General features: G+C 49.4%; 1 protein-coding gene across 6 annotated transcripts in view; it reads right to left on the bottom strand.

Moving 5' to 3' along the window:
- Nucleotides 1–27,019, bottom strand: part of LOC118213753 (protein TANC1-like) — a 138,681-nt gene that overhangs the window by 95,479 nt on the left and 16,183 nt on the right. For all 6 annotated transcript variants that reach the window (XM_035392869.1, XM_035392868.1, XM_035392862.1 and 3 more), the window contains exon 2: nucleotides 15,889–15,981. In XM_035392869.1, coding sequence (XP_035248760.1) covers nucleotides 15,889–15,949 — 61 coding nt within the window. In that variant the 5' untranslated portion in view covers nucleotides 15,950–15,981. The remainder of the gene's footprint in view (nucleotides 1–15,888; nucleotides 15,982–27,019) is intronic.

The following is a 27,019-nucleotide window of genomic DNA, read 5'->3' as shown; positions in this document are numbered from 1 at the left end:
GAGGTCTTAGCTGAGACACCGCTAACAAACGGGCCCTCGACCACCCAATTCTACCTCCGTAAAACCGCCAACCTGAACTCTAAGGGTTCGTTACAGTCAAACGCAGACAGCCGCGGCTCAGAATCTCGCCTGCGTGGTTAAAGGCCTTCGAAACGCACGACCCCTGGGAGGAGAGGAAGCAGAAGGGGGAGGAGCTCTGACCTTCGACCCCTTCCTTCTCATGAACGGCCCGTTTCAGCTGACGTGACGCAGACAGTACACCTTCTTCCATCAGGACAGAGAGCTTACCTGACATTTTTCAGACATTTTCCAGTTAGTTGGGCAGCAGATGTTCCACGAGGCAGCCAAAGAACGGGGGGGGGGGGGGGGGGGGGGGGTATTAATTAAGGTTCGTTTTCATAAGAAGATGAATTTTAATCAGATAACTACTCTAAAAAATCAAAGAAGTACAGGTGTTTCAACAGACCAGGGTGAAACACAGATAGTCATTAAATAGTTTTTTATTTGAAAGGCTGTTTTGATGTATTTGAAGTATTTGCCCAATCAAACGATTTCTATTTGAAGCACATGAAAATACTTCCTTGAGAAACCAAATATTAGTATTTGAAGTATTTAAAATGATTAAAATAATTTATTCATGCATGATTTCAAAGTATTTTCAACTACTTCATTCAGGTAATTTTTGAATACTTTCTTCAATACAGTGCCCATTAAAGTAGTAGCTTTGATAAATAACTTTATCATTGTGTGGGCTCCGCCCACTGCCAGGGGAAGGGCTGTGCTGGCCCAATGGTGAATGGGCACACCTGGCATTAAATCAGCCAATTAACGCTGCTATATGAAGTCCCAGTTTTAGCGCACCTGGGTCAAGTGCTTGGAGTTGTTTTGTTTTTTTGTTTCTTGGGATGTTGTATTGCGTGCCACTGACCTGCCTAGCATTTTGACCCCTACTCGTTTGAGAATCTGTTCTGGTTACTGAACTTCTGAAAGCCCAGTGATTAAGATTAAATCCGCTTGTTTGTTTGTGCCATGGTGCCTGTGAGATCCAAGATTCCTGAGCACTACGACCTGCCTGAGAATACTGAAGGAAACTGTAAAGCTCCTTACAGACACTGGAACCACTAGGGACCCCAGTGAGAAACTCACCGGTCTCCTTTGTTTGAATGTTTAACCGAAACATTTGTGTATTTCACCACAACTGATTTCCATTATGTTTTATTATAATTTATATAGCCTAGATAGTATGGCCAAACTTAATTAGTGTTTGCATCATTGCGGTACTAACAAATTAAATTATAAAATTGTCGTCTGATTGTAAAATATTTACTTCATACTGTCAAGCGTTTTATATTTTATACAGTGATCAGAGTGAATAATAAAAATAGGATGAAAAATTTCAATACAAAATGACTGGTGAAACCAAGGGGTAGAGTACATGCAGCACCATTAAAGGGAAGCGAAGCACTCGGCAATGTGACTCTGGTTCATTTGTATTTTACTTTAGATACAGTAAGATATTGCCCTGTATTCAAATCAGAAACTTACCCGTATCTACTAAAGTTTGCTTGTTTGCAGCTACTATCAATTAGGCGCAGCCATCTTGGAACAAGCTAGGTTGTGATGTCACTAAGGCTGTTTCGTCTAGGGTTGCTCAGTACATTCCTGTTACTTGACTTCTGACTCTCAATGACCTCAATGATAAATCGTGTGGGGGAAAAAAAAAACAAAACAAAAAAACACAAGCCCTTTTGTTTTGCTTCAGGACTCACAAATGAGTATTAGCAAACCAACATCACAGATCCAGAGGTGCTCTGCATTTGAAAAAACCCTAGAGTCAAAAACATACATAAATGTATTTCAAAATGCATCAAATAATGAAACATAACTATTTTAAAATCTTTAAATATGTATTTGACCCAGGTCAGGTCTTGAGCACCAGACGTGTCAAACAGCCAGGCACAAAGCTGGCGGTTGTGCGGTAAGACACACACACAGAGGCCGAGGCTCCAGCCAGCCGACCTAAAGGGGAAGGTATCGGGCCTACGTGGGGATTGGCCTGATCAAGGAGATTATCTCAATACCTTAAAAGAACCGCAGGAGAAAATTTACCCCCCCCCCCAGCCTCCCCCTCCCCATAGCTCAGAGTCAGGGAAACAGAACTAATCTGCACAGATTTTAGCCAGTTCCCAATTTCAAAGAAACCGCTTTTTTTTCCACAATTAGCGGGGTAGCCCAGCAGAGAGGCTTACTTAAACTCCACGGCCGCCAAAGCCTCAGCCAGGAAGCAGGCAGAGAGGACGAGTAGTAAATGATTAGAACCCACGCAAGCTTTTTTCTTTTTTTTCCCCAGCCAAACAGCCACACAAACGCCTACGGTGAGGTCAGAGATAAGTGGGCGGATTATGCGTCGGAACGAACGAAAACAACGCCGAGCGGGGCGAGAGGCGGAATCGCCGAGCCGACCGCTGAGACTGCTGGGAAGCGCCGCAGTTCTCAGGGGTATCGCGGGAGGCCGTTTTAAAGGGCCGGGAGACAGCGGAGAGAGAGACCGTCACTAATACGAATATCGATCGAGGGCATTGTGCGTGTGACAGCCTGCCTGACGGGGCTCTCCGCGGGACGCGTCCCGGCTGCGGGGGCGATGATCCGCGCTCCCACGCTTCGGCTCCCGCCTGTCCGTCACGGCTAGGTCACGTGGACTACCGCCCTGACCAGAGACCGCAGAGACAGCAGCGTCTAGAGGCGCATCTCCTCTGCACTGGGGCAATTACAGCACCTTAGCATTGAGAAAGGTTCAGTGTCTCTCAGTCTTCCTGGTCCTTGTAGAGTGAGGTCTCGCTGACATGAAACACTTCTCAGACCTCCCAGAATGCAGCATTCCGGTTCAAATCCGCTGCAGTCATCTGCTGGCCTTCGACGAGCACGGCTGTGGTGCTGAGGGGAAGGGCGACTGCGGGCCATTGGAGACGTCTGTCCGGATGCAACTCTAACAGCCTGATGTTTTACCTGCCAATCAAAGTTAATGCAGGCGGGCAGTGAACTGCCACGCCCTCTCTGAGCTGCGAGTTTACCCCCCAGATAGCTCAGAAATCGTGATCCATGGCTTCCGGCTCACACCCCTCCCCCCCGGATCGCCTGTCCGGACGAACGCGCTTCCCCGGCGGAGAGCTGGGCGAGCGTCTCCGGGGGGGGGTCGGAGGTTAACGACCGGGTTTGATTGCCGTTAACACAGACCATTAAGCGCTCCTTCCTCCGGGGCTCGGCCGGGTCATGAGAATAACGCCATCGCCCGGGCAACGGGAAGCGGGCCGCGGCCCCCAGTGAATAGAGATAAATGGACGTGACTGAGACACAAAGCCGGCCTCTCTGGCCCCTTTCATGCGCCTTAATCCCACAAGGAGGGGCTGAATGAGGTCTGATGGCCAGAGCAACGCTCAAAGGCGGAGTCCATACTGAACACCGGCGTCTTCAATATGGGAGCCGCTATAATCTGCAGTGTCACAGTTAACCTCTTCTCGAACCTCAGACCTCTCCTTACCTCATGCGCCAGCCGCCCTTATCTGTAATTATGACTGATTATTGCATTCAGAAGTCCAGTGATGAGAGTGGACCTTTCGGTAGCTATGACAGATTGATTGGTGCCCATGCCCAGGCCAATACTTTTATACTTTTGGGCTGGCTTCACTCCTTCTCTGCTAGGCTCATAACTGCTGAGGTCTGCATGACTCCACGTGTTTCTCTTGGCTCTCCTCTAACTGCACGTACGGAGGCTTTCCAAACTGCAGATTTGAAGGAGCTACGGGAGGACGGGGGGTGAATTCCTGTTACAAACACCTCCGTCCAGCACTCATATTGTACTTTGTGTCATTATCTTGATGTTGTAGCTTGCCATACCCCCTAGTTTGACTTAGCATAAATTGGGTCAGAGAGTAATGTTTACTGTGTGAACTGGACTTGCTCATGGCTATGAATAACTGCTACAAAATGAGTAATGTACCTTATTGGGCCTGTGTTTTGCAGTTGTTCCAATGACCTTCGGTACGCACTTCGGTATGTACGTCGCTTTGGATAAAAGCGTCTGCCTAATAAACGTACTGTAATGAATTTGGGGGAGTCGGAGCTAGGCGTGGACGTCTCCCCGTCCCCCCCGCCCCCCTTTGAGGGAGTGCACAAAGGGTCCCGGGTCACAAGGTCACACTCTGGCTTTGAGTGCGGGACGATCCATTCATCAGGGCCCGCAGTCGTAAGAGAGCAGTCGTAAGGGCGGACTCTCCCATTCAACTCAGACAGGGCCTGAGCGAAGCAGCAAGCCCTCAGGGGCCCCTGGGACAGCGGGGCCCAGATCACAGGGGCCCCCCCCGACGCTGGCCGAGTCTCCCCAGGCACTGAACGCCCGGCCTTTCACAGAAACGGAGACTCCACGCCACGATTCTGCTTCAAAAAGCTAGCGGTACCAAACATCACACCCACTCGCGTAGCCCAGAATATCCGCGGAGAGAAGCCCTCGGCCTACACCGCCATCAGGGTACCCGGCGTTCCGCCGTGCCGATCTGCGTTTAACCGGGCCCCAGCGCCGTCACGAATGCCGGTCGATTTGCGATTGGCGTCGCGGCGAATTCCGACTCGTCCTGAAAATTGGCGGTTGGAGCGTGTTTGCTCCGGCCGCGATCCGTCTCGGCGGAACGGGAGTCTGTTTCAGATCGGCCCGCCGAGCCGCCGACGGCTCTTTGAGTAAACGCTATTTAAACGGCTGGAAACAATCGGCCTGTCAGCGGGCCGGCGGTAAAGTTTAAACACGTGAGAGGGGGGGGGAGCAGACAGAGAGGCGGACGGGCACGGTGGCCTTCCGATTCGCTCGCAGGTCAGCCGCGTAACTCGATAAAGGAAGGGGGCGGAGCTGAACGCGACGCAGCGGCGGAAAACCGCGCGAAGGAACATTCCCACAGCGTTCCGCGTGCATTCGGTAATCACAACCGCCCGCGCCTTGTGACACCTCCAACTGACGGGCTGCCGTGACAACCTTCAAAACAAACCCCATTCCTCAGGGATAAACCGTGTCACTCCTCCTCTCCCCTCCCCTCCCTTCCGCCGCTGCTGGCCTGCGTCCCTCCGCGTCCCGCTCCCCAGCTGGTCCCCGGGGATTCGTTTTTTCTTGCCGCGCGAACACCTTGAAGGGCCCCGCACCCCGGGCCGCGGCTCAGAAGGACGGAGACAGGAAATGGAAAAACCCTTTTCACCTGCCGCCGTTCTGACTGGAGGTCCGCTACCGAACGCTACACGCAGCCCCGGGTCAGGTGACCGGAGGTCCGCTACCGAACGCTACACGCAGCCCCGGGTCAGGTGACCCGAGGCTAACGGAAACGCCGAGCCGGGGGAGCGAGACGCGAGGACCCGCTGCGCTGAAACAGAATCTGGTCCTGAACCGGAGCTGGAGCCGGACCCGGGCGCACAGGGACAGCGCCGACGTCACACGAGCGGAACTGTTACAGCGCTGTCCTCGCTCTCCCAGGTGTGCGTCGGGTGACCGCCGTGCTCCAGAGCCTTCCGTACAGACGTGCGTACGCACCAGACGACGGTAACCGGTAACACGCGCCGCCTGCCTAATCCACGGGGCGTAATCCGATATCGTTTCCTCGTTCCCTGTTTGGTCAGTGCTGCTGAAGTTTGCTCCCTTAATATGATTCTGATCGCGTGACCTCATTTACAGCGTACGGCACTGGCAGGGAAAAGCCAACCGCTGAAAGAGATTAGGTGAATTGGGCTAGACTGAGAACCGGGGACACTGAAAATGAACTCAGGATGTGACACGTGACGCGTGACGCGAGCGGTAAAAAAGGAGCACGTGCCGTTTGCGACGCTGTGTAAATATGCGCAGCTGAGGGGACGGCGGCCTTGCAGTCAGATCAGCCCTGGCCCCGCCCTCTTTTCTCCTTCCTGTGGCCTGCGTCTCCCTCTCTGATGAAAACCCTCTTAGAATGCACAACATCATGACTACTTCAAGCTATTATTAGAATCCCAATGAAAGAAAATGCCCTTTGAGAAAATCCTCTTTTGAATTTACCCAACCTCCCCAACGTTATTTCTAATTATCCTATGTGTAGATGGAAGTCTGAGTAACGAATGCATTTGAATCACTGTCAAGTAACAATATAAGCAATGCACTAAAGAAAACGTATCATTTAAGGAAATAATCATTAAAGGAAGAGGCTATGGGGACCATCAAAGAAGCTGGTCCTTGACAGTACAATCCTGTGACAGTCATTGATAATAGCAGCAGTGATATTCCTGTAATCACACTAGATCCTAAGAATGCTACTAACCCTGTAGTACACAAAGGTGGTGTAAACATCACTGCCTTCACCTGTATGAAAGCAGCTTGAGAATCACATGAAGCCGCATTTGCATCGCAGTGAATTCGGACTCCTCGCTGACCGTCAGGAAAATTGCAGGCTCGAGCGTATTCGCCAAGGCTGTAATTTGTCTCGCAGAATGAGAGCTTATTTCGGTTCTGTCTCCCGGGCAGGGGACAGCTCTAAGAGCAAACAGTATTCAAACGACTGAAAAAAAATCAGCCCTTCATAAGACTACGATGAAGCTCATGCGTGTAAAATAAGCAGACGGACGAGTACTGTGGCCTCAGAATCACTGAAAGATTAGCGGTGTGACCTGATGAAATAAGGCGAAATACATTCAGTCAGCCTGTCCACAGTGGATCATCAGCGTACCGTATCTGTGCCCTGCTCCACCATGCCAGGGACACGGCGCAGACGCTAGCAAACAGATAGCGCCCCATCGCTTTACCGCGTTTCATCCCGTTTGCTTCTCCGAGGCACTTTCTCTGCATACTGAAGGGTACGGAGCGCCCTTTCCCGCATTTAAAAATGGCTTACAAAGTTCCCATAATGCACCAGAGCCCGAGAGTGTGAGTTACTGAGCACTTAAAGCACTGGGTCCAAAAGATGACATTTTGCACAGTAGGTCCACAGTTATTATGTTAGGGAGGAAAAGCTTATCAAAACCGCATGACTTGTGCATTATTGAAGGGTGGGAGTGATATTGCAGGTTTTACAACCTGTAAGCGGCTTAATACTTGAGCAAGATGATTGATTTCTCCTCGCAATTTAGCCCAATGAAAGCGTCCATTCACACCTGAACAGGTGGGGCAGACCCCCCGCCCCCAAAAAAAATACTGTGCCAGCCCATTCACTACAGTCCTGAGCTACAGCTGCGTTTCAGAGTGATTAACATACATGTGAACCCCTACTGTTAGCTCCAAACAGCTGCTCCTCTAATTCACAATTATAATACTCGTTTCTCAGCACACCACACTTAGATATTTTAAGCAAATAAGAGAAAGAGTGTAGTACAAAAAAAAGTAAAAAAAGACAAGGTACACGTTTAACTCCGGACACAATGTAACACATTTAAACAGAAATAACAAATGCTGAAGAACAAGAAGTGAGGAATGAAGACAGAGAAACAGGAAGATGTTGATGTTGGAAGATGACGGACTGAAATGATTGTTCCTCTGCGGGCGAGCGAAGGATTCCCCAGAGCGCTGGAGAGCGTGAGCAGAGACGCTCCGCCCCTCTCCCGGCTGTCTCCGTAATCACAGCCCTGCGTCAATCTCTCAGAGCGCTGGACGTCCGGCGGCCCCGGGTCGGCCCGATTTACATCTCCCAGGGGCCCGGCTGTCTGCCCCGCGGCCCGGCGGCCGGGCCTCCGTCACCCGCGGCGTCACCGAGCGCTCGCAACGCGCGGCTGGCCCGGTGCACCATGGGAGATCGCGCTCGGCCGTGTCGAGCAGGTACCGGAGCATGCACGCGTCCGTCTGAGCGAGCACAGTCCGTGTAGGGCAGTGGTGGCGGTGGTCGATGGTGGGGGGTGGGGTGGTGGGGCGCCCTGGTGCCGGGGGTGGGTTTTGGGGGGGTCGGGGGTATCACTTAAGAAATAGCATTTTGCTTTCAGCCTGAAACATCCTGGTGTCGTTTAGCTTAACGCACCTCGTGATCAAGGGGGTCGGGGACAGTCTCGTGGGGGCACCGCACCCAAACCCGCTCATTTTGGGGAGCGGAATTACAGTCCCCGGCCAATCTCACCGTCTGACGCTCCGCCAGGGGGGGGGGAATTTCTCTTTCAAGTTCGGAAACGTGGGACCGTTTTTTTTGCCTCGACGTTAAAAAAAACACAGTTTCCTGGTCCACGGCCCCCGGGCCCTGCTCTTACCGTGTAAACAGCCCTTGCCGTGGCCCAAATACCTTCGGCGGCTGCGTTTACTCCCGCGGCCACGCCCTGGGGGCGAGGCCACGCCCTGCCGGCGAGGCTGTCCGCTGACCGCTCTGTGACCGCAGCAGACCCCGAGAGGAGCGCGCGCGCTGCCTGCTCAGGACAGTCCCCGAACCACACCGCGTCTCTGCGAGAGCGGGGGATTGTGGGAGGTTTTCCCTGAGAAAGGCGCCGTGGCGGTGGACTCCACACACGGCGGGAGAGCAGAGCCTAACCGGCGCGGCGGCAGGGGGGGTAACACGGCCGGCCCAACGTCCCGACCGACCGCACCTGCGTCCGGGGGATGAAAGGGGTCTCTGTGGAAGCTCCGGGTGTCGCCCAGCCCGCCCCCCCCCCCCACACCCGCATCACGCTGTCCCGCTCACCTGTAGCAGGACGCGTCTTAAAGACCACGCGCGCTCTGCCTCTAAAAGGGGCGAGCCAGGAGAACGAGCGGTCAGTGACGGAGCGTTACGCTGAAACAAACCGCTTTTAAACAAACTGCAGCCAGCTGACCCACTAAGCCACGGTGACAGCTGACCAGGGGGGGCAGAAATCCAGAAAAACAGGCCTTCTGGCTGGATTAGTCCTCCCCGGCTGTTTAATATTTCAGCAGAGGTTATGTTTTCGCGCGGAGCGCTGCAAGATTTACTGCAGAGTCGTATAGAGGGAGGACTCAAATTCTTCCCATAGCTCTGTAAGAAACAGTTTGGGAAAATTACCTTGATGAATATCGTTCGGCCCGTAATTATCGCATTATTAAATCTAAACGTCAGGTGGCTCAGAGAAAATCTACATCCCGTTGACATTTCGCCTAAATTTCAATTACTCAGGTTTACACGTTTCGCTCGATCGTACCGTGAACCTCTGAAAAGAGTCTAACCAAAAATACGCATCAACAATTTCATTATTTTTAAACTATTTTATTAATGCTCCGTTTAGCCTCGACTGACTGCTTACCTGCTGCTCTGCTCTGCTCACAGAACTCCCTTAACAAACCATTGCATATGCTTTTAATGAGAAATGTTTTCATGCATATTTATGCTCTCGCTCTGTCTTGGACACAAGACCAAAACAGGAAGGAGAGCGGTCCAGATAAACGTCTGCAGACAGCGGCAGCCCCAGAGGGAGAGAGGGGGAAAGACGAGCCGCAGCAGGAGCGCTGGGCTGTTTTAATAACAGCAGCGGGGCTAATGAAATCTGCCCCTTCCTTTAGCGACGGCACCACCGGGCCCCCGTCGCTGTTTCTCTCGGCTTCGGATTCTCAGGGTCGGCCGGGGTGGGGGGGCCTGTGGTCCGGTACCCCTTCACCCCCCCGATAATCCGATTCCTACGCTGTCTGGCATCGCGCCCGCGAACCGACTCTTCTGTCCGGCGGGATAAAGGCATCCCCGTCGGGCCGGCCTGTACCAGCACCCCCCACAGCTGAGACAACAATGACCCCCCCCCCCACACACACACACACACACACACCCCCGGGACACCCCCCAACCTGACAGCCACTCAGAGCCCGGCACAGTAATCTTTGTGCAGGGCGGTCAGCACCGGCCCTCGATATGAATCCGCCGTCCCAGCAACTCATGACAGCCGACGCCTTTCGTTTTTAACGCTACCGCGCGCGGGCATTCAAACACACCCGTATCTGCTCCCCGATAAGTCACTCCTAACGGCCCCAACGACCCGCGGCCAACGGAAAGCAACCCGGCCATAAATCCCGCCTCCCAATTATTTTTCTTCTCATCTCGAAAAAATAAATAAATAAAATAAAAAAGGCCCTCGACCGGCCCGCGCCCTTCGGACGGCGCTTTGAAGAGGCGGGGGGGGCCGACCCCCACGGCTCCGGCGCTTTGAAGGGGGGGGGGGGGGGGCGCGAGCCGAGCCGCCCGTCCGCCCGCCCGTCCGTCCGTCCGTCTCCCCGTGCAGCCGCCGCGGCGGGCTTAATAAGATCAGCGAGACTTCAAATGATCCGCGCGCCAATTAGCGTGCGGTTTGATGTGCAGCGCGGCCCCGGCTGCGCTTCGGCGCTGCGGCTCGTTTAAAAAAACAGCGGGCGGAAAGCCACCCCCCCCCCCCCCCTGCTCTCCGTGGTTTCCCGAGCCGAGGTGCGATAATTACCCTCCGTCCAGGCTCGTCCAGGCCGAGGCGCCGAACACCGAACGCGTACGGGCGAGTTAGCGCGACGGTGCCGTCGACGGTTCGGCAAGGCGAGGTTAATACGTACCGTAAAACCACGAGCGGATCGTCGCGCTTCTCCCTCTAATCTACTGTAAACGCGGGATCTGATCCGGTTCCTTACGGCTCGCGTTGCGCTGTGTGCGCTGCGTTTTAAACCACGCCCGGTTTAAGCGCGTTTTACGGATGTTTTTATGGGGTTTTCAGAACCCGGCGCGTGCGCGGCGGAGGACGCTAATCCGCTAATGCGCGCGGTGAAGCGCCGGCCTGATCCCGCGCGCGGAGGGAGGCGGAGCTAATCGCTTCACACGGAGAGGAACCGCGGAAGAGGGGCGACTCAAACGAAAAGGACGGTTGTGTGTGCCAGGAGCGGTCAGCAGAGGGGCGGGCCTGGGGGTGGGGGGGTTGGCGGTCGGGGAGATTGGGCGAAGGCCAGGGGTGCGGGCAGCTCTACGGGGCACGGCTCCTGGGGTACGCCGCCCCGGGGCGGGGCCCCAGGGGTCATGAGCTCCAGCTGGGAGGCGGTGGGGTCCGGCGAGCACGCTCCCTCTCACATACGTTTTTAAAGATTCCGCTGGAGAGTGACGGACAGCTGAACCCGAACCGTACCGCGGTGCGACAAAACCCCGCAGCTCGCGGCCGAGGTGGCGAAACCAGTTCAGTGTAATGTGACGCTGAGAGAGAAGCGTTTCCGTCCAACCGCGAGCGCGACGAGTACGGTCTGTGAGCCCATTGTGGTTAGCAACACGAGATACTAGTTCTGTGTACGTAGGAAGACAGAGATAGAGAAAATGGATAAAATGGCGAAGGGAACAGGGGAAGGAGGGAGCGATTAAGAAACTTACGGCCTTCTAGCCATTCGGGGAGGGCTGAGAAGGTAAATGGTCCATTGGAAGGAGAGATTTATGGAAGTAACAACAAACACTGAACTCCCCTGATGGAATCCTTATCACCAATCACACGGTGCCAAGACTTTGGCGTTCCTGGATTTTGTTCTGTACGCTGCCGCACCAGATCTCAATCAGCAACGCTACGAGGCCGTAAGACACCGCTGACAAAAAGGGATTAACGCTCCGCCTCCTACAGCAGGGGGCATCGCCGTACCAACGGGTGCAAGGGCCCAGCCCTCCCTCCGCAGCTGTTTCCCTTTAACTCTGCTGCACTCAGTCGCACTCAAAATGGAGGGAGCCCTCCATCCACTCGCAGAGAGGGCAGGATAGGAAAGCCGGGGCCTCTGCTATAAATGGACCTCCATCCAGAAAATGAGTACTGCAGGCAAACAGTCCTGAGGGAGGAAGGGAACCTGCCCCCCACACACAGACTGAGCGGAGACTTTCCAGGGAGGGAAAACACATGTATACACACACACACACGTACATGTACACACACACATGCGCACACACACACACAAACGCACATAAGCTTGCTTGGTCACACAAGCTCACTCACAGGCACACACACACACACACACACACACACGGACACGCATGAACCCATGCACACATACCTGCGCATGCACACACGTATGCTCACACACACACGCATGCGGATGCACACACAAGTACAAACACACATGTGCACGCGCACACACACACACACACACACACACACACACGCACAGGTTCACACTAAAACATACAATTCATAACACTTGGCAATCTCACTCAAAACCAACTGCTAGTGCTTTAAACTTCAGGAACAAGTGATTTGTCAGCCACCACTGACACAAAACGACAGACATAACAGATGTGAACATCTCCTATTTCCTCAGGGCCACTTCAGCTAAATCTTTCCTAAGTTCACATCAGGCAGTACAGCCCCTTTATGTACACAACTCAATTTCCTTCCATGTCCCCTGTGAACTTTCACTAACCTGCGAACAACCAGGGCTGATTTCAATTGCATCAAAATTCATTCATTGAAAATTGCCCCTGAAATTCTAAGCTATGATTTTCCAAATGAACAAACTGAATTTCAGTTAATTTCCTGAATTGACCGAAATCGAATGGAACTGACCCCAACTCCGCGACCAATCAGCCAATACTCCACTCCAGAAAGAAAAACATCGCAGTACTGTAGTTTTGCATCCTACATATTAGCTAATACTTCACCTCAGTGCTGCAGGGCTTTCCGTTTGAATAGCTGCATTATTCCTGCAGTACCTTGTGGCTTCACCCCAAAATATCTGAACATCACCAAGGCACGAGGGGGGGCCTTCAGAATCCTGCTTTTCAGAATCCAGCATTCAGATCAAAGCAATCAAAGGTCAGAGGTCAGCGCTACCACTTCCGGAATGTCGAACGGCAGAAGCGAAATAAAAACAACGAAGCCTATTTTTAAAAGATATCAAAATGGCCGCCTCCGCACACCAAAGCCGATGGAAGCGGAGGAGGAGGAGGAGGAGGAGGGCGGGAAAAGGAGGAGAGGGAGAAGCGGCGATTGGTGGGTTCCCGCGACTTCGCTGCGGCGTCTGGCATGAGGACCGAGTTTCCGTGGCTTCTTTTAGCTCTCCTCCCGGCAAAAAAACCCGCATTCTTACGAGGAACACATGCTATCTTGCAATTATGCAAGGATCAGGGCTTTTTCTTCCAGGATTATTTTCCATTACATATCCCAGTGCTGTTTTAAACTCTCTTTACAGTTTAGCTCACTGCTCTTCTCTTTCTGAGGAGGAAACTCTTTTCTTCTTTCCCAGATTCTTTGCCTTAAAGTAAGAAAATTAAATTGGAATGCCCTGTTGAGTAACCGCGGCACCTCGACGAAACGACATCAAGATTAAAAGATTCTCCTGCTTGGCGGATCGGAGCACTGGTTAACTACTGATGAAAACCATTTCTCCTTGGCTCTGTCTGGCCTTGCTTCACGCAAGGACACGATACACTTTGTGCTTGAGAAGCATATTTCATACGAAACAAACCCAACAAGGGATTTAAGTGCTGTCTCTGTCCTCCATCGTCTGAGCGGATCACAAAATGTTTTTTTTTCTTCTCAAAACAGAAGCTGAATTTAATATTTCATGCGCAATATGTTACAATCCGGGCACGTAACGCATAGGAAATTCTGCAGCATGTCCAATTTGAGGAACATCCAGCAGGTTTGGTTTTATCTCCCTCTTTCCATTCCTCACAGACGAGACATTGATTTTTACAAACAAGCAGTGAAAAGCCATGAGAAACAATGGCAGGAACAGTGTCACACGTACTGAAATTAACTTAGTGATGTGTAATGGGCCTGTATTCTAAAAATGCTCTTATGGACATGACAAAGCATTTTGTAGGTCAAGATGTTTTCTCATTCAGACTTGGCGTTGAGTGCAGAGTGACACACTTTCCTTGAAGAGAGCGAGCACAAAGCTAAGGATGAGAAATGAGATTTTTATAAATGGGGCTAATTGGACTGGTTCTCCTAATATCAACCAGGGACGGGGAAGGCAGTTTTGGGTTTCACCTGAATGGCTGACGTGTATTTGAGCAGAACTGGAAAACGTGGTGCATTTCTGAAACAGGCCAAACCACAGGCAGCAAACCCAAAGTTTAAAGATTTTCCCTCGTGCCATAAAAATCCAACTGTCATGGTGACCTTGTGTCCATGACAGTGTGATCATGCAACCACCGCATCCCCGACTGTGGCAGCTCTTAACCGCCGACAGGGGTTTCATCACCAGGCAACAGAGGGGCGTGGCGTAGTCACTGGATACCTTAATTCCACAGAAACAGGCAGAAAAAGGGGGAGGACCCTGTCACTTCTAACTGTGAATAAACAACAAGTCCAACCAGATATTTTCTAAATGACTCCCACTGACAATGGAGCACACAAACACTGGCTGCAGTAATCCCCTACAGGACAGAGCAATCCATAAATCAGGATTCACTCACATTCGGTATATTTCTGCCAGTAGAACAAAAAAAAACATGAAAGTCTAAATAAAGTTTTATCAGTGAAGAAGAAACTCTGGCCAGACATGTGTTTCTGTATTTGAGTATTTGGTGCATTAAATCCCCAGTAAATGTAAAATGGAAAACTTCATCCTATCTGAAATGGCGGTTTGTAAGCCTGAAAGTAAATCTCTCCCACAGTAATAAAATGCGCCTGTATCCTCGCCAGGAGGCATCTCCAACTGCGAGACGCCGAGATGGTGTTAGAGTGGTAGCCGCTGTCTGTGCAGGCCAGCCGGTTTATTGGCTGTTCGGGGCTGTGCAGGCTGGCCGGTTTATTGGTTGTTAACGGTGTTGACGGAGACAAGTCCCAGCTTGACCGGGACGTGCGCCGACAGGACAAAAGAAGCGGCAATATTCATACTGCGCGCAAGGTGTGTGCCGGGAGTGGCACTCCAGGTAACACGACTGTAACCCTGATAAGCACGGCTTACAGGACTTCTTATTGGTACTGGGATTGAGTCAGAGAGCAGAGATGAAGTCACAACACACACGGAAGACACACACAAAAACACACACGTACGCACGCACGCACACACAACACACACACATAGACAGCACACACAAAACACACACACGCACATATACACACACACACAGCACACACACACACTCTGTCCTGCCAAACTTATCTAGCCAAACACTTCACACGGGGAATGACTCCATTAGATCACTCCTCTCCTATGGAAAGTGAGGTTGTCAGGGGGAAACTATGCTCGGCCATTTTATCAGCAGCGGTCTGACTCACCGAAGACACGCCTGCCAAGCACAGCACTTGAGCTACTGTCACATTTACACAGCTTCAGCTGAGGAAAAGGCAACTCCATTTCACCTCTGAAAAGCAGCCTTTTTCTACCGTGTCAGCACTTCGCTGGAGTACGAGAGAGATGAGTCGCTAAACTGGAGCCTACTGGGGTGCGAAGGAACTCATCTGACTTTACAGCTTTCACTCGATGCCAATATCTGCTACTCTGAATATGTTACCGCCTTAACTACTCAATTACTATAGACGACTCCTCATTACCACAGAAACAACCCATAAACTAAGAGAAGCCAATTCTACCACAATGACCCCAGTTCTTGTGGTAACTCATTTCCCCACAGACCAGATAAGATAAAATCTAAGTGCACACAGGAAAGAAACCACCAGTTTCCTCTGCATCTCGCAACTAATGCACACAAGTACATCCGCCATTTTACCAATAAACCACATGAAAAGTACAAATAGCGGAGCGGGGGACATGTGATTCAGAGTTAATGGAAAGCATGTTGACTTTGGTCAAACTGTAATCTGAGCCTTTCCTGCACAGATAAACAGCAGACGGGGAAGTGGAGGAGGAGAGGGGGGGGGGGGGAGCGGGAGGGGCCTATGGGACCTTTTTTCCTTTCGCAAGTGGGCGTAGGGGCGGAGCAAAACAGCGAAACCACGTGACGTGCGCTACGGCGGTCAAAGACGGGTCATCCGCATGGAGCGATCTTATCAGAGACGCTCGCGGGCGATGCGGACTACACGTACCAGAATCCTTCTTGCTCCCCTTGCCCCCTTCTCGGCTCTTCTTCAACACTGCCTTGAACATGGTCCGGGTTCCTGCAGTTCCTCTCCCTCCGCCTGCGAAAAAACAAACACGAGAAAACATTTTCTTTAAAAAAAACAACACAGGAAGCGTTCACAAAAAAAAACCCCACGGAGGATGACAACACATCCTGCCTTTCGGACAATGCCCCGCCTGACATCGCGTTCGGAATTTCCCAACAGTTCCCTCCCGGATCCTGCAAGTCATCTCTAGCGGGCCGGTGTGGAAAGAACGTTCCCGTATTCGAAGAGAAAGGGACGAGGGCTCGCCATTTTGTGACGCGGGGAAGCGCTGTTGCAGGATTCTTGACATTCCACATCTAATTGACGCTAAGTGGGTGAACTTGGGCTTTTCAAGTAGATTACGTTCAGAGACCTAGACACTTAATGCATTTTCTTTACTGTAGGAGTGTCAACGTAGCTGACAGTAACGGGTGCTTATTGTGAGAGCAGGGTTACAGTGATAATGCAACGGTAAGAGGAAAGCAGGAAAGCTTCAGGCCTGTGAATATTACAGGAAGCACGAGAAAGGCTGTGCTTGAAGGAATAAAAAAAATCCCAGCAGCACTTTGGCACTGCTTACTAATGTCAACAGAACACAAGTTCTTCACACTTTTCCCCCAGGGGCTCAATGAAAAGCATCGCTGTTAAAAACCAGGTTTGTGAATATGTCAAACGGGGGGGGGCAACACAGGCCCCCTGGCAGCCGGTTCGGCAGTGACTCAGCATTCGCTGATGGGGCGACGCTTTGCCGCAGGTCACCAGCGACTGAATCACAGAGCAGTCGCACGGCCGGGACAAGAGGCTACCAAGCGCACCGCCCCCAAAACAAAGGGGCGCCCATTTTGGCTCTTCGCTTAGGAAAAACTCTCGCCCCAAATGCGGACAGTTCCATACCGAATCAATTCTGGCTGAGCACCGCCATTCATGAGAACAGTGACATCAGCTTGTGGCAGCCACCAGAAATTGAGCGAGGGAACTCTCTGGTACACCAAAACCTCAAATCCATTAAGAAATGACCTCTTTTTTGAGTTTCAAAGGTGAAATGGGGTGCTCTCTCGGGTTGTGTGGTAAGTAACGGAAGCAGGTCTTCCCTTTGGAGCACCTCTTCCCCACCACCAGTTCGGGAGGACCTACTCCGGACCACGGTGGTGCTACTCGACATCCCAAACATGCATAAAGCGTGTTGTCCATTGGTGGAGCGAGGTGGTACGAGATGCACTTATCGTGCACGGCTCTCCTGTCCGACGGCACACAACAACCATATTCCGTGTTATCAAATGAGACCGCGAACTGAACAGAGTAAGAACATTTTATCTATAACAACGGGGTTAATAGTTTGGTAGACAGTTTCAATAATGTGCCCTTAAAGAGCATTCACCGTACAACAATTTTGCCCAAAAACATTGAAACCTCTTTGTAAAAGAAATCAACTGGAGCAGAAAAGTTAGTCGTAGAGCAAATAAGCCGTCTTTTGATTTTACTCCAAAACCTTAAAAAAATCCTTGTTGGGCGATTGCCGTTACCATTACCATGACCACACACGTTCACAGGCTGATAAAACGGGATTTAAACAGGGTGGAAGGATGTCACGGTGAAGAGAATGAACATACTACCTCGAGCTGATGTGGTGGCACAGCACTGAATATATAGCTACACCTCCAGCGTACCAACAACTGCTCCCTCGAAGGGGACATTAAAGGGAGACAGCACGGCTAAACTGCCGGCAGCCTTCAGAGATAATAAGACAGAAACAGCCCCGTTCACTGCTCGGCCGCTGCACCTTTCAATTCCTCTCCACTGGCAGGGGAAAAAAAAGCTTCTGTAAGAGCAGCATAATGGGATATTTAATAGCGTTGAAAGGGGCGCTCTGTGTCGAGGACAAAGCTGTGTGTTAAAAGCACGGTTCGCTGTTCATAATATTATCGCGGAGAGATAAAAAAACACAGAGAACAAATAGCCAAAATCATTTGTAAGCAGAGCTGAATTTTGCAGACGCAAACTGAACTTAGGGGATTTATGGGAAATGGATTCATGTGCCAGGTGTATGCACGATTCAGGAAAAGGAAGTGATCTCTGAAACAACAATCTACACCTGACCATTAACACTCAGTCTGTTGTTGACCCAGTGGACAGGCCTGAAGAAGACAGAAAGTGAGACTCAGACGAGAAGCCAGACAGACGCTGGGCTTTCTTACATCGTTATGCGTGTAGGAGATGTTCTCACTCCAGGAAACCTGCACAGCATACATTTTTACTCCTCATCGATTTATCTGGCTGTATATTTGCTGAGGGGACGGTGCAGGTATGTGCTATTTCCAAACTACTGGGAGAACAGGTTTGTTTATTTTGAGTGGGGATTATCTGAAACCACGCAGGGTCTTTGTATGAAATTCCCTTCCACGCCCGGACTACAGAGATCAGAACAAGCCTACAGAGAGGAGTGGTCCGCAAGGACCAGGACCGGTCCTTCTGCATGCCTCAGAGAGCAGTCTGGGCCAAGAGTGACTGTAAAGCTAACCCCCCCCCCCCCTCAAAAAAGAAAAAAAAATTCATCAGAAAAACTGCCAAGCGCTTGCTTGTAATATAATGGAACAAAAAGATCCTCACTTGAAAGCGGCAGTCGTGAAAGCCAGCGAAGGAAAGCTTAAGAAAGGGGTGCAGGTGTTGAGGGAGAGTAAACGTGCAGGCCCAGGCCACATTTTCAGCGCCGCCCACTGAAACACGAATAACGGCGTGCGTTTCCTTTAGAGACCAGCCAACGCGAAACGCATCATGCCGTAATCACATCGTGATTCATTTCAATTCACTGCGCAGTGCCAAACAACATCTGCTGGAGGATAACGCAGTCTGATCTTTCAGTGCGTGTGTGCATGGAGTAGGTTTTCATCACGAAGCTTATCACCGCACTAATATTCTGAATGTTTAATGAAGATGTATTTATCAGAGGGCAGAGTTCTAAAATGCACTCGAATGCCTGAAACCACTAATCTCTGGCCAAACTATTCTGAGCAAACGGAGAGAATCCAAGCTTGTCCACAAAACTGCCACATGCCCTTAAACAGCAAACACAAAAGGCCTGTCAATCTGCCAGTATTGCTAATAAGCGAATATCGTTGCCGTTGACTACGAACTGACAAACTGACCAATATGTCAGTGCTGTGGCAGTTGGTCAGCAAAACAGAATGACCTCACTTTCAAAGAAAGAGAAAGAGCAAACGAAAGAGGGAGGGAAAGTTCCACTGCGCATTCCACACTGTCCCACTGCCACATCCTCAGCAAAGTCACAGCGAAATGGCAGCCGTTACCCAGAGTCATTACAATCCCCTTTTCAAAAAGCCAGTCAGAGCTCTGCTAATAGCGCTATTGCACACGGCGGATTGGAGCTTCACTTTCCCACATAACGGATGAATGGGCCAGACTCATTCTGTTGTGTTTCGGCACCTGGAAAAGTCACACAGTGGTGACCAAATCCGGCTTCCTCATCCCCTTTCCAGAAAACAAAAAAAGTAAAAAATAAAAAATAAAAAAAAGCACTTCCACCGGCTTTGTAGTTATTTTAGGCACATCCAGCCTACCACTGCCTGTGGGATGGCAGCTCCACCTCTATTCTAAAGAGTGCAGGAACACTGGTGTGCGATGTCACAAATACAAACAACAGGCAGTTAGCTTCATTTGGTTAGGCTACTATGTAGGCTAGACGCTACCAAAATAGGATGGGAGTCGGGCTGTCCCCTCCGAATCCCAGCGCCATAGCCCATCATTTCAGGTAAAGAGTGGAGGGTTGATAGGGGAAGGGGGAAAAAAACTATGTTATAAAAACGCTGCTCAAACTCAAAAAGAAATTATCGACCATCTATTCCACTCACAAATGTTTCTGCTCCTGCCATTACCAGCTTTCTAAAACTAAGACCTTTACAGCTAGGCCTATAGTATTACCACTCTTCACAAGCACACCTGGGCCTGATAAGCAGTCTACATTTGATCAGGAAATGCAATGAAAATATACTTATATTCTTTTCTCCTGAAAGTAGTGATCTTGCCTATTTAAAATTTGTATTTTAAAACCTCTCTTGAAACCGATTTCTGAACCCTGAAATAAACAGCCCAGCAAAGCTGTTTTACTCCCATTGACTATTATAATAACATTTGCAAGTGCATGGATATTTCCATTATCAGTGACAATGTGACATGGTGTAATCTGCACTAACACTCTGATCTACTATGACCTGCAGTACAATCGTAAATTGTGCCACTAGAATACATCCTCTTTCACAGTGCTGTAAAACTGGTCTTGTACACAGTAAATGATCGAGTAACCCGTAACCCACGGCCTGTTCTCACCATTGTGGGAGAGGTCCACTGGCACTCACGAGTTAGCCTTTCCTGCGCGGTGGTCAAAAGAATGCGGGCCGCGCTCCACCTCGTTAAACAATAAACAGAGCCCGACTTAATTACGGCCGAAACGACGCCGGAGTCACTCCCTCGCTCCGCGGCAGCGGCCAAAGCGGTCATCCCTTCGCGCTCGCGATGCGCGAACGAGGCCAAGCTAATCGCTTCACCCCGAAGACACCGCACATGCCTGCCATTCCTGGCTCGATTTTTTCATCCTCATAATGTTTTCATAGCGTCAGCTGCTCCAGCTCTGGGCTCACAGAAAGTAGGACTCGGCCCATGTAACCGTTTGCCAGCCAAGCCGTGCCAACGGACAGCTTTTCACCGCTCGTCGAGGCCAGCCGCGTCCAGTAACGACTTCTTCCACTCGCCTGTCGGTGAAGTCGGTTTGAAATTGAGTTGAACAGGTGCAGTGGTCAGTGTGATTGTTTTTCTTGTGTGTTTTTCCTACTAGAATTTACAGGATGTTTCAAACATATTTAACGAGTTGGACTTCTTAGATACTCCCCCCGCCCCCCCCCCCCCCCCCCCCCCCCCCCCAAAAAAAAAACAAAAAAAAAAACTAATGATTGAAAAATAATGAATGTCAATTAATATCATATCGGCTCCATATACTCCATATCGGCAAGGTCAAGTCAAGCGGACAAGCTCTTATTTTCATGTCTGAGGCAGGCCTATAGTTTACATAGGAGATGACTGATGACTCAACAATAACCGTCATTTAGCATCAACCAACTCGTGTCCATCAGCCCGGCTTCCTGTGAGCCACGCCGACTTCGCTCCCACTTCCCTGGCAGTGAACCAGCACATTTTTCCCACAATTCTGCACAACCTCCTTTTTTCCCCCTTCTCATGCATTTTCTGCCTAAATAAGGCAATTCCAATAAGAAACATGAGGAAACATCAAAGCCATGGCATGTCATCAGTACAGTACATCTCTTTAAAAAGACATTTACAAAGCATGCCAGGGGGCTTGACTTTCCAGGAACAGGACTGCATCGCAGAAATGAACATTTTACACGCAACAAAAGAATAGAGACCTCATCAATCAGAAGATTACCAAATAGTCAATATTAGCTGGAATGCATGCAGGCATTTTCGATGCTGAAGCGTGATGCTGGGCGACTTTGTGTCATTATGGCTTTTTAAGGGAATTCAAAGCGAGGGGCCAAGCTAAAAATACACACAAGCAGACACATGCCGTTGTCCTGGTGAATCCAGCTGGGGAGCGTCCAACCTCCCGAAAGCCAGCTGGAAGTGGAAGCGGCCATGTTGAAACGCTTAGCTGCAGCGAGGGACCGAATGAGCCGGGCTACGCGTAGCATTCACATTCACCTGCACACCAGCAGACTCCCGCCACCGTAAACTAAAGATCTCAAATCCGCAGGCCAATTTGGAGATGCCGTGAGAAATGGACAGGTAGGCGATTTTAAAAAAGAACTTTATTTAGACGGCACGGTAGAGAGAACATGAACACAAGTGGAGCAGCCACGTTAAGACCAATCGGCACTTTTCAGAGAGTGGAAAAGCTTTAAACAGTCTAGTCGCTAGGCCTACCGCTAACTGCACCTGCCGACTGTGAGGCGGTCGGACAGATATGATCAGCTCGCATTTAAAATCGGCCGACAGAAATACAGTCCTTTATCTCCTGCACAGAGTCCCCGGTCTCGAATGCTTCGCATAGCTTCAGAGGCAAGGCGAGGGCCAATCTGTCAATAAAGCGCACTCTGGTTAAAGATACGCGTCATCAAGTGTCCACTTGTGTAGCTACACTCGGGAACCAAACCAAAACAAACTGCAGTTAACCTCTTTTACTCTCGCCATTGGTATCCCCAATACCAATTCATGACACTGACTGACTTTCCTTAGTCTGACAGGAATAGGATTCTTGCTTGCTGAACAAGCTTACTCTACAGGGTTGGAGTCCTGATCGATGTGGTCACTTCTGGCACTACGATCCTTACTTCACACTAGTGTTTCTTTTGCGCCTCTACATCATGAAACCTATGCACTTGTTGTACGTCGCTCTGGATAAGAGCGTCTGCTAAATGCCTATAATGTAATGTAATGTAAAATCATCACCCAGTTGACTTCCAGGTGGAGGGTGTGGCTTCCATAAGCAAGCACTTGCCTGCACAATAATTGTTCCACTTTAAAGAGACCACATCCTCTGCTTTCAAGGCCCGAACTTCAAAAATAGGCCCGTGCGCCATAAAGAAATGTGGCTTCTTTTCATTTTCTCTCCATTCACAGCTGCCAAGGCAAACGCTGCAGAGCAGACGCGCGAGCTGTGCCGGAACTTGCCGGATTTAAGGACACTCAGACGCTGAAGTGAGACAGAGTGACAGTATGTCAGCCTGAAGATTTCTTCATCTGAAAATGCAACCAATGCAACCAATAATGTGATTCCATCCTAGTGGACTAAATGTGCAGCTGATCATCTACCCAAACTCCCAAAAGTGCTTCAAGCAATCAACCTCATTAAACATTTAAAACGTTCAAAACTGAACTGTGAGCTCAACAGAAAACAAAAAAACACAAAGAATACCCAGTGGGATTCAGGTTTCTCAGTTCGGGTCTATTCAAAATTGAAATCACTACCAAACGGTGAACCGTAGTTCTGACGTTCATACTGAGCTGAAGAACAAGAGGACACTTTATTATGGCAAGTAAGGATCTGTTCCTGGTTGATGCACCCATCAAAGGCAAACCTCTAGTGGGAGGAGCCGAGTTTTAATCAAACCCAGTCCTGACAGTAAAAGACGAAAGCAGACGCAAGCAATTACTCCATCCCACACATTCCTCACAACTGAAACAGCGTAGTCAGGGCAACAGGACGGGCCCTGATAGAGACCACCGATAACTCCTGCAAATAACCTGACTTACTCGATAGACCGAACGTTCTGTTATGTTTCCAACATTCCCTTGATTGAGCAGGAAGTTCACTCCGAAAGGGATGCTACGCTTTGCAGCAGGCCTTGGGATATGTTCCGTAGGCCTGTCGCGGGTGCGCTTATGTTAGCTCTCCCAGGCTGGTGCAGGCTAACGTATTGTGACAGGTTTAAAGTTTGTAACTGGCCACAGTACTGAGGCCGTGCACAATCGCCCCCTCGGTCGCCATGCCTGTGACTTGCTCTTCAATAAGCTGGCCGTGTACCGCCGCATACATTTAAACCAGCTTTAAACTAGCCGTTTAAGCAATTCAAAAAATGAGACCAAATTGACAGAGACATTTCATCAGCATAACAAAAACAAAACTAAAAATAAAACTTAAAGGGGAAGCATTGGAAGGCCAATTTAGAAAAGAAAACTAACTGATATTCTAACGAGATCCAGTTAACTGCTGGTTTGATTTGTTCTTAAATTAAACCAAGGATTGTATCCGTAAAATGAGAACAGCCTGCTTTTTTTATTCATATTGGTGTATTATCATATCACTTTCAGAGTTACTAAGTTTGAACCAACCCTCATTCCAGCTGCACTTGTATTTCAGTTAACTGGAGTTCAAACTACGTGCCCGCACCCGCAAATTAGCCTCAATCAGTCGACATTCAGCTTCTGCCTGCTTTTGAGGAAACGGGACAATCAGGAGGTCTTTGGAAGAATAGGGCTCCTAAATCACATGACTTGTCAGTACTTTGTAAATGCGTTCCAATTAGTGGTGAAACACGCGAGTACTTAATGAGGCACAGACGGCATGCGTGGCAAGCAGAAGACATGATCGGACTCCCCCGACATCTGATCCTAAAGTTAATCAAACCATTGTGTGACTCGCAAAAGAACAAAGCCACTGCAATAAAAAGATAAGCTATTAAACACACACACACACAAAAAAAGCTTTGTAGGAAAATCTCAGAACCCAGTGAGCTTTATCTCACCGATATTTTGAAAAGATTGCTCCCCCGGGATCATTTATTTCTGGGCAGTATCTCGTCAGAGCGGCAGACCCCATTAAAGCGGCCCTGTATCAGCTCAAAGCTGTCTGTGGCCTTCCATGACAGCCTGTCAGATCTCTGTAGAGAAACAGGATTGAGGAGCAGCGACTCAGCATTCAGTCCCGATCTGGAGTAGCTACTGTGAGCCAAGCACCACCCCAAAGATCAGTGGCATTAAGGACACTCTTCAGAAATGACAGACAGGCACGCGCGCACGCACACACAGCCGGCTATCTGTCTGTCACACAACAAAATCTTTAAAGTCTAACAGTGGCGTAAATTTGCATAACGCCTAATCGAACATTTATAATCCATCACGGCAAGGTGTTAGATTATGAGCTCTATTGTCCAGAATCAATGGTGCATGGCGCATGGACACACTGGGTCGCGGCTAGAGAATTTAGGTATTTTCATGACCAGAGGCGAGGAGCGCACAGTTCAGAAAGAGTGGCTCAGGAGGAAAATGGGCTGGATTAGGCTGAATACATTATCAGTGCGAGTGTTGAAGCTGGATTCAAACATAGCCAATCAAATGACCTGTTTTCATTCCCTTCAAGAACGGTGCACTTCGCGCCCCACCGTACTGTCAAGGGAAGATCAGAATAATGCCAATGGCGATGATGACGGGTTGGTAATATTTCCATTAGGAATGTATAGCCTACAGGCTACGTGGATAGCATGACCTACCAATAAACTTTATTTTAGGCTGCCTAATGGTATAAACTCCTGCCAAAACAATAACACGGCTTGTGGTTTATGGGTCTCTCTGAAATCGAATGCCTCCACGAGCACAGCACGGACCTTGGCCTCCTTATTTTGCCCAGGCAATGGGATTACAGGGCGGAACCCTTGATTACATATTAGAGATTGAAACAAGTTTGATTATCGAACAAAAAAATGACAGCCCAACTGTAGAGTCACTGAGGAAGAATCTATGGCATCTGAAGATGACCGCCAAGAGCAGATGAAGCTAATGAGCTCTGGAGGAGATAACTCATGCAGTTAATGCATGTAGCTATCATTTGAACGGGAGTTAGAAAATTAAAAGGAAAAGATTGTTCAAGTTCAAGATGCCTTTATTGTCATTCTTATCATTACAGACGAGTGTAAGACCAAGAACGGAGTACAGCACCCCCAGAACCACAGTACAGTACAAGAACAGCCATAAACAAAAAAAAAACTGAAATAAATACAGGAATTAACATTACAAAATAAAAAAAGACAATTAATAAATGGAAAGTAGGCATTTTTCCAGCTTGGGGTATTCATATCAATGTCAAATTGGACTGCATATGATCCACAAAAACGGATGATTGACTTTTGAATAAGTTATGATCGTGCGTACACTGCTTGGGAAAACCCCAAAATTTGCTACTCACCATATGCTGGGCTACGACTTGTGCCACATGCCTAGTCTGAGCAGGCAGGCGGCGCAGACACTAATTGCAGAATACGCCGAAACCACAATTGCAAACGCTGCACCAAAATTGCAGTGCAGCGATTGATCTTCGCTGACACACCCAGACGGCGCCCCTCTCCTCCCGCTTCAAGGCCCGCCGATCCACCAAATCACCAAACGGGCTCGGGCGCTTCAAAATCCACGACAAGGATACCGCTTCACCAGAGAAACTGCTCGCTACATGCCATGTGACAGCCGAGAAACGGAGCCCTATGCTTCAAGCTACATTCTGCATCCTCATCCTCATACCCATACAACAAATATGACATTACCAGCAACTCAGCTGCTTCTCATGTGTCACCAGATGTCAGGCCCCTCAGGTTTGGCCAATGCCTTACTGAAAAAGCTAACAAAACTTTGACTGTATGGCTAGGCCATTGCTGAATACTCAATCACATTCCATTTAACTCCTTGGAACATAGATCCAATAAATATCCATATTAACTGTATACTAAACCAGAAAAGTACTGAAAAGGAGCAATTAGAGAACACAAGGCTGAAAACAGAGGACAAGGAAGTCTGAGGTAATGTGGTAAATAAATGTGACATTACTGGGCCTTTTCCACTGAAGGAACCTCTTCTGGAACTCAGGAAATGTTTGTTTTTTAACCTCCAGGAAACGAGGCTGATTTTAGTTCCTGGGTCATGGTTCCTATCCCCCTGCTTGCGAGGGATTACTTTTCGGTGGTCGGCAAACTACTGGGGAGGAGACCTGCTGATTTGTCAAATGCAATAATCGTGAGAATCACCAAACAGATAAAGTGGAAACAGAAAAACATTTGGCAACAACTAGAGAGCAACCAAGTAAGCAATTACTTCAAAAAAAAAAAAAATTATAAAAGAGCTTAAGATGACGATGATTAGGCTGCCTTTTTATTTTTTACTTTACATTTACATTTTCAGTGACTTATGAAATGTATCACCTCTCTGGCGCGTGTATGTTTCCCCATCATATTAACTCATCATACAGGCCATAATCTTAGCATTGTTTTGTTTTAGTTAAAAATTAAACAAGAGTGTGTGTGGTTGTTGTTGTACAGTATAAACAGAAATAAATAAAAATGTGCCCTATACTTCACAGCCAATTACTTGCTTGGATGCCTTGTTTAGATGCGTCATGCAACACCTGTAACCAAATGCAACTAATTAAACTTAACTGTCGCTTTTTTTTGGTCACTTCCTCCTACTTTGCCAGATCTTCACGGTTCTTGAGGTGCGGTGGAAAAGCCAACAAGAACGCTCTCCAGGAAGCGCGCAGTCCCTGTAGTGGATAGTTCCGGCACCC

Source organism: Anguilla anguilla, chromosome 15 (assembly GCF_013347855.1).
Source record: "Anguilla anguilla isolate fAngAng1 chromosome 15, fAngAng1.pri, whole genome shotgun sequence".
NCBI classification, from domain to species: domain Eukaryota; kingdom Metazoa; phylum Chordata; class Actinopteri; order Anguilliformes; family Anguillidae; genus Anguilla; species Anguilla anguilla.
The sequence above is the reverse complement of the archived record's forward strand: the minus strand, read 5'-3'. Positions and strand labels throughout refer to the sequence as shown.